At 45.0% G+C, this 8,626-nt stretch overlaps 1 protein-coding gene and 1 pseudogene across 1 annotated transcript; both read right to left on the bottom strand.

The window, feature by feature from the left end:
• Positions 1–4,366: 4,366 nt before the first annotated feature.
• Positions 4,367–4,510, bottom strand: LOC123081201 (uncharacterized; annotated as a pseudogene).
• A 703-nt stretch (positions 4,511–5,213) lies between these two features.
• On the bottom strand, positions 5,214–8,326 carry LOC123073722 (receptor-like protein EIX1). The gene has a single exon (XM_044496771.1). The coding sequence runs from the start codon at positions 8,284–8,286 to the stop codon at positions 5,452–5,454; it is 2,835 nt and encodes a 944-aa protein (XP_044352706.1). The 5' UTR covers positions 8,287–8,326; the 3' UTR covers positions 5,214–5,451.
• Positions 8,327–8,626: the final 300 nt, after the last annotated feature.

Genomic DNA, 8,626 nt, shown 5'->3' with positions numbered 1-8,626 from the left:
TAGTTTATTTTTAGTAAATGCTTAGTTCAATTAATAGAACTAGTTGAATTAATAAAAGTAGTTGAATTAGTTGAATTAATAGAACTAGTAAGTGCTTAATGTTTCACCTATATGAACATAGGAAATGTCGTCTGACGACGAAAAAGATTTCATTATGTGCGAATACTGTGAAGACCAACGCGGCCTGTGCGACAGAAATTTCCTTGTTGATGATAGACGCTTCAGCATCAAGCTGGATAGACCTTCGAAGTGGTTACAGTAAGTCACAACGACAAGTCTTTTTTTGTAATTAAGCATGACCTATATATGCTTCATTTGCTTTAAATTATAATTTTAAATTTTCACTATTCTACTAGCGCATCCCCTGCCATGCAAGAATTTTTGTCTTGGATAAGATAGGTTTCAGTGCTATGAAAACTATGGAGGTAAAGACAGTTTACATGAAGACCGAGCATGGTTATACTTTCAACAACAAATTATACAATGCAGACATATACACCTATTTTGAATGCAAAACTTGGCAAGCACTATGCAAGGCTTATGCATTTGAAGCTGATGTGGTTATCACCTTTGATATTCGTCCGGAAGATGATATTGAATGTAATAGAGACATCTGGGTCGATGTGCAGACGCCTCCAGCTCTACCATAATGTGAGTTTCTCAACCATATTTATGTCTTTGATATTGTTTATTCAAAAATAGTTGACAACTAATTTCTATTGACAGCTTATTTCCATTCAAGCAAACATGTCCGGCGCTTGGTAGACAGGACAGTCCGCTGTCCCGGGGCTGAACTAAACTGCGAGGAGATAAGTCATTATGTTTCATGGCTTGAGAATATTCATACTGTCAAGACAAATTTTCTTCCTGCACTTAGAAATGTTAGTACTCAAAATGTGCGACCAATAGTGATCGTATTGAACTACGGTCACATCTATTTAGGAAAGATGGTAAGATTTTTACTATTTGTCCTCAGTGCATCTTTTGCATACATTATTTTTGAAGCTAAACTTTCATTACTAAGTATATTAATTACTATACGATGTTCTTCAACAGGGACTCCCGATGACAGTTGTGCCTCAGTGGATCGAGACTAAAGGTTGCATGTCAATGGTTAGCTTACGGCCAAGATATCCTACATTGCATGAGTGCATTCATGATTTCTAAAAGCGATGAATGCTTAATAGTGAAAGATTGGAGCAAAATTGTTAACGATCCCAGAGAAGTACTTGGGGTAGCAATCAGAAGCGCAACCCACGATTAGGAGACAGGTTCATCTGCATGCTCCAGTATGATGAATCAGGAGAGCTATACATGTTCTATGCTATTTTACCTGAGAGAGAGCAGCAGGAGTGATTTAGCTAGTTCATGCTCTTAGTACTTGTCCTCTCATGTCCGTGTTCTTCGTCCTGAACTTAATCTAATATCATGACCATGTTGAACTCGATGATATGTTTGCTTCTGGTACAAGTGAATGTTTCTTCTTTAAGCTAGTGTTGGTGGTGATTAGATAGCGTTAATGACTATGATGATTAAATAGTGGTAATGACGACTATGATGATTTTTAGCTAGCTAGTATACTGTTGTTGGTGATGAATATATATATATTGCAAGAGTTTTTATATTAATATAATGATGATGATGAGTTATTATATCATTTATGAAAGGAACCGCAAATTAGTTTCAGCTGGATGGATCCTAACTAAGTGATCAAGTATATGACATATCCATATTATACTTGATCACTTAGGTGATCAAGTATAATATTGATATGCATATGGCGATACTTTCACCTAATGATTTAACAACTCATTATAATGTAAAACAATCACTAAATTAAATTGAAAACACAAAATTAAAGGAAAAATAAAAAATAAAACCAAAACACCCCCAAACATTCAGTACCGGTTGGTGTTACCAACCAGTACTAATGTCCTACATGCACCCAGGCCTGCCTCGTGCCACGTGATGGCACGTTAGCGCCGGTTCGTGCCGAACCGGTACTAAAGGGGGGGACCTTTAGTCCTCACTCTTTAGTGCCGGTTACGGAACCGGCACTAAAGGCCCTTACGAACCGGCGCTAAAGCCCGGTTCTACACTAGTGTGCATCCTTCTCTGTTGATTCCGGAATATCTTGGATTATGTCTTTACTGCCGGCAAAGTTGAAAAGGGGGGCAAGGTTCATGAAGGCATGATCGCCGTCATTAGCAAAGAATCCCCGAGGAATCTCCTCTAAATCACTCGGCGGCCACTTAAGCAGGTGGCCCTGGGTCAATTGTCCGAACATAGTGATGCCCTATTCAGGGGATGAGGCAACGACCATGAATCAAAGCCTGTCATTACCTCCTGCACCATCACTCTCGTCATGTCCACTTGCAGGACGACCCCGTGCATCAGTCAAAGAGGGGCTGATCTCAACTCCCACTTGCGTTTCATAGCCGCAACCACTGAGTTTAAGCTTGACAACATGGTCGGTTCTGCTGCTGCACTTAACTCCATTCCAAATGCATCAATTTTCACCATGCCATAATGAAAGTTGTTTTTCAGTAGCAGCAGCAGAACCGACCATGTAATACAAAGCGGGGGAAACCCTTTTTCTTCAAAGTTGTTTCGCGGGGTCTCACAAGCTTGCTTTGAAGGAGAGGAGTGCAGCCGTCTCATGCCCGACGCAGCTCCCATCCAATCCCCTAGCATCACGGGAAGAAAGTGATGGAGTATCCAGGAGCAGCAGCAACGAGACTAAGGCTAGTAACCAGTGCCCAGCCATTTTCGGTAGGGATTTCAGTCAGTATGTCTCTTTTTTTTTCTCACTCTCTCTTCTCCTTGTTGTGTGTGTACATGCAGAACAGCAGATGTATATATAGCAAATGTCAGCAACTCAGCCCATCTCATAGGTTGTGACACGTACACGTACGTTTGGTGTGCAACTATGCATCATTCAAAGTCTTTAGTCCTGTTCTTCAGAAAATGTCTCCAAAAAATTACCTAGCTAGCCTCGATGATCCCATCCACAATTATTCTGAATTTTTTTTGGAGAGTACTGTCTAATCTTCGGACCAGTTGACGGATTGGACAGAAAACTCCAACTGGATCGGACCGATGGACTGACCTGAATCACACGGCTGAACACCTGGACGGGGACTTGGAAATGGCTGTACAAGATTTCTTTTGGAAACTTGAAAAACTAAGATGGGGAAGAAGAGAACACTCCCGTGGCCGCTTCTATGCTCTGGTCTACATGCCAGGAATAACATCAGGTCGCCTGGTTCTTGCCCAGCTGGTGCGCGCGGGTGGTGGTGGGCGGCCGTTTTGCCGGCTGTCTGGGGATGTGGGTGGTGTGCGTGGTGACCACGGATTTGGGAGGACGTGCGGGTAACGGTGAGGTCGTGAGGAGAGGGAAGGCCTGGACATGGTGTGAGGCAGGTACGAGTGTTCGACAAAGCAAGGCTGGGGGATGCCGTGGATAATACGAGAATAGCTAGCGATTGACTAAAATGATGACAGTTGGCCCTGTTCATTAGTGTTCACAAGGACAGGCCACTGACGCAGATGCCTTCTGAAACATTCTTTGTCCTAGAGTCTGGAGCAATGATTGCCGAGAGGGTTCACGGCATCTCCAATGCGGACCTCAAACCGTCCTGGCCCACCCGAAACATCCACTCGCCTCTCCTGCGCCACTTGCCGTGCCGCGTTCTTGTCGGCCCAGAGCATGCAACGGAGCGACGCGATCGGACGTGAGTACGGTGGTGACGGACCCGACCTCTCGGGCGTCGTCGCTTCAATGCGGACGCCGCGTCCCAAGAAAGCACTTATGGCCGCTACGCCACATTAAAGTGGGCCGACCGCGCCTGACCTGGCCGCGGCTATATATGACCTACTCCGGCAATGCACATTCACACCTCCTCTCCAATCCCCTCCTCCTCTCCAACGCTGTCCTCTGCGGCTCTGCCTCCCCGAGCCCCTCCTCCTACAGCGGCGATGCCAAAGTTGTGCTGGTCCGTGCCGGCAGACGGAGACGGACGAAAATCATCCTCCGGTGGATCTTGATGCCGTCGCCGTGCTCTCCGGGCCCCTCGGCGTCCACGGCGGTCGGTTCCTACGGCAAGGACGAGATCGTCATCTCCCCCGACGGCTAGGAGGACCAGAAGCCGCATCAGTAGCCGTGGCAGTGGCCGCGCCTCCTCATGGAGGTGACTCTGACCGATAAAGAATTTGTTCGTACGATGAAAATAATGATGGAGCGCTTGCTCCGTCAGATGGGCCCGACGCCACCGTCGCATGCGCGCTTAAAGGAGGAGCCATCGTCCCCACCGTGCTACCGCGTCAAGCCATAGCCGGTGTCCCTAGAGTGGAGAATCTCCATGTGTTTCATAACTGAGGTGTTGAGCGTACAATTCATTGGGCATAATCGTATCAGTTGTTGATCTCCAAGAACGGAAGCCGCCAATGGATTGTATTCAATGTCCAGCCCACGCCAATAGGTAAGAAATCAGGTCGTCATCATAAAGTCTTTCTGCTGCTGAAGATGCATGTCATCCACAAGGGCTTTCATCTTGGAGAAACTATCTGTAGCAGACATATTCTCCTTGTTCATGTTGGACATGGCCATCCTGATATTGAGGGTGTGAGCACGAGACTGAGAAGAAAACATCTGCTCAAGGGCTGCCCAAAGGGTTTCCCTCGGTCAAGAGGCGACCTGAGTCAACACTTCCTTGGAGAGGGAATTAAATACGTACCCCAGAACTTGTTGATCTTGAGAGCAAGCCATTGGGCATGGGCTAGAGTGACAGCTTCCTGACTTCCCCCATCCATGGTAGTGGTGATGGTTTTCTCCGTCTCGTGAAGCGAGCCATCTAGATAACCAAAAACCATGGCACCATGAATTGGGGGCATGACTTGCGCTTTCCGCAAGACACAATTCTGTCTTCTGAGCTTTTCGGAGACTTCCTGATTGAGGATGCAGAAATAGAGGAGGAAGAAGGAGCCATATGGGCTAACAGTCTCTATTATACCATTTAAACGCTCGTAGGAGAGCGATGGGTGGAAACGTATGCCACTAGGCAGGGACGCCTTCGTGTTTATAAGGAGCAGCAATTACAACGGTTACAAGAACATAGAAAACGAATAGACTCAAGTGAATCTCTAGAGTCCACTAGACACAAACCACCACCGAACCTTTAAATCATCAGGTCGGTTTACATCCATGACTGATTTGTATTCTAACAGCTACAACTCAGTATTTATTCATGAGCGCGCGAACAGACCTTATTTATGTAGCCTTTTGATAGACGGTACATAGTTACACAAAAGTATACCAGATACAATCACCACCCGTATGAATGGAGATGCATAGTTACATACACACTCGAAGTACTGAAGTACACGGATAGGTTCCCCAGCTGCATAGGAGAACATCGTTGTATATCCTCCCTTCACTGTATCTAAAAATAATCATCCCTTCCTCACAAGGAGGTTCCAGGCAAAAATTATATGCACGCACATCATGTGGTACATGTTGTCAGTGAAACGGAAATAGGCGTATCTCCATCTCTTCTTGAACAACATGACACAGAAGACCACCCAGAGGCCGAAGACAAAGCCAACGACCATGCTCAGGTAGATGGACGTCCCTACCCCATGGTGATGATCCCCATCATCTGTAGCTGGGGTAATTATTGTTGCATTAGGAGAGCAACTCTTCAAGAGTGGAGGCCCACATAAACCAATGTTTCCAATATAACTGGATGCTCGGTCATCGAGCGCCTGCAGCTGATTCCCTGCTGGTATCTGTCCAGAGAGATTGTTATATGACAAGTTGAAGCGGCTCAAAGAAGTAATAGCTGATATGCTTGAAGGGATTTCTCCAGACAGCTCGTTATGGGATAGGTCCAGGGACTCGAGTGCTTTGAGGTTCCCAATATTCTTTGGAATCCTCCCAGTCAGATGATTCCAAGAAAAGTTCAAGCTTTTCAAAGCAATCAGAGCACTAATCCCTTCGGGGATTCCTCCAGTCAGATTGTTGCATGATAGGTCAATGTTTACCATGTACGGCAACTCTTTGGAAAACTCTAGTTGTTGTCCCTTAGTAAGCACGGACAAAGTTGTTGTGTACGAAAGTTTGACCCTAGCAGTACTGGCTGCCTGAAGAAAGCTTAAAGAATAATCTGATAGTCCATCCAGTGAATAACTATATCCATTAATCCGAGCGATTGCCTTCAGCTTTGCTAAGGATTCAGGTATACCTCCAGAAAAATTGTTGCATGCGAGGTCCAAATATTGAAGCCCTTCAATCTTTGCAAGTTCAACAGGAATATGCCCCGAAAACATATTCGAACGCAGTCGTAGCAATGCAAGGGATGTCATGTTTTCTACTAACCTTGCTGGCAAATTTCCAGATAACTGATTGTATGCAAGATCAAGAAAAATCATATCTTTTGACCTTTGAAGAACTGATGGGAAGTTTCCTGAAAGATTATTGCTATTTAAATTTAATGACCTCAGTCGTGTGAAGCCCCCAAGATCTCCCTGCTGGCAAGTGGGTACCTCTCCTGTCAGCATATTTCCTGATAGGTCTAATATTTCCAATGAATAATTGCACAATGAAGATGGTATGTTGCCAGATATTGAATTGTTGTAAAGAGCAAGCACAGATAACTCCCGGGCTTCCCAATCTGAGGGCAGTGTCCCTGATAATTTGTTTCTGGATAAGTCAAAAAAGGTTACGCCCCTAGGAAACTTTGGGACTGCACCAGTAAATCTATTAGCACTTAGGTCCATTATCCGTGCTTTCATCGTCTCAAAGGATGCTGGGAGTGTGCCGTTTATTTGATTATTTGACATATCCAAGAGAGTAGCATTTGAAGCTAGGGTCCAAAACCAATCGGGTACATTATCAGTTATGGACGCATTAGAGATGTCAATGACTTGAATGTCAGATTGACACCTGAGCCATGCTGGGAATGCGGGTCCAATCCGGCATGACTTCAGGTCGGCCACTTGTAGCCTGAATGAAGGAACCCAGTCTGACCTGACCACCATGGAAACAGAGTTATCTGACATTCGTAGTTCTTGTAAACTTCTCAGCCCTTCTAAGTGATCTTCATTTATTTCACCAACTAGTTGATTAGAATGAAGATGCAGTATAGCCAGTTTTGGAAGTGCTCCTATCCACAGTGGCACAGGTCCTGTTATATAATTATAGGACAAATCTAAAATGGTCAAATTAGTTAGAGGTCTAAACCAATTTGGCAAGCTCCCACTGATGTTGTTGTCCGAGAAATCCAGCACGTACAGCTTGTCCCATGAGCATTTTGGCAACCGTTCCATCAGTTCTCCTATATCCCCTGTGGTGTTGCTATCATGTAGATCCACAATCTTCAAATTGCATAGATTCTTCAAATTTGGTGGTATTATACCGGCAAGGTTGGCTTCGGCTATGTGAACTTCTTCAAGAGAGGTCATACTTCCCATTTCATCAGGAATTGATCCACGGAAATCACATTGGGAGAGATCAAGATAAGTCAATGTAGTTATATGCCAAACCCAGCTGGGAGAAAATGCAGCCTGAAAGGTATTACCGCTGATATCCAACACCCGGAGGGCTGTTAGATTATAATGAGAGAGAGTAGCAGGGCTTTTTCTGAGATCACTGTCTTCCAAACAAAGAACTTTCAATGAAGGAAGCTTGTTGATTGCATGCACCCAATCCACTGATGTACTAAGATTAACCGAGCTCATATCGAGGTACTGTAGTGAGGTGAGATGTGATAACCATGCAAGGTCATCTGAGTACAAAGGATTGTCCGAGACACTGAGAAATACAAGATTGGAGAGATTACCAAGCTGTGGAGGTACTCTGCCCACAAAGCTTGCAAAAGAAAGATCAAGATGCTGAAGACTTTTAAGAGAAGCAACAAATTTTGGGATCTGCACCCCACTGAAGTTGTTGCAGCTCAAGTCTAAATACTTCAAGTGGTGTAAGGCAGTCAAAGAGGGGCTGATATCACCTCCCACTCGCGCTTCATAGCCGCAGCCACTGAGGTTGAGGTTGACAACATGGCCGGTTCTGTTGCTGCACCCAACTCCTTCCCAGGTGCAGCAATCTTCACCATGCCACGATGAAAGCTGCTTCACGGGGTCTGACAAGCTTCCTTTGAAGGAGAGGAGTGCAGCCCTCTCATGCGCAACGCAGCTCCCATCCGATCCACGAGCATCAAGGGAGGAAATGGATGGAGTCTGCAGGAGCAGAAGCAACGAGACCAAGGCTAGCAACCAGTGCCGAGCCATTTTCAGTAGGGATTTCAGTATGCCTTGTTTTTTTTTTTTTTGCTTCACTCTCTCTTCTCTTGTTATGTATATACGTGCAGAACAGCACATGTATATATAGCAAATCTCAGCAACTCAGCTTATCTATCAGGTTGTGACACGTTTGGTATGGCTCATTCAAAGTCTTCAGTCATGTGCTGTGCTGTACAGCCTGTACTGATGTCTTAATCACTTGGGGAAAAAATTGACCTAGCCCCGATGATCCTATCCACAATTATTCTGATTTTTTTTGGAGGGTACTGTCTGATTGGACGAATTAACGATGAAGTTGCATATATAGATGCACCAATTGACGGATTGG

The sequence above is a fragment of the Triticum aestivum genome, chromosome 3D, assembly GCF_018294505.1.
Source record: "Triticum aestivum cultivar Chinese Spring chromosome 3D, IWGSC CS RefSeq v2.1, whole genome shotgun sequence".
Lineage (NCBI taxonomy): Eukaryota > Viridiplantae > Streptophyta > Magnoliopsida > Poales > Poaceae > Triticum > Triticum aestivum.
This window is presented reverse-complemented; position numbering and strand designations above follow the sequence as displayed.

What these genes read in the sequence shown, in the direction of transcription:
- LOC123073722 (XM_044496771.1), bottom strand. Translation starts at nt 8,286, where the DNA reads ATGGCTCGGCACTGGTTGCTAGCCTTGGTCTCGTTGCTTCTGCTCCTG.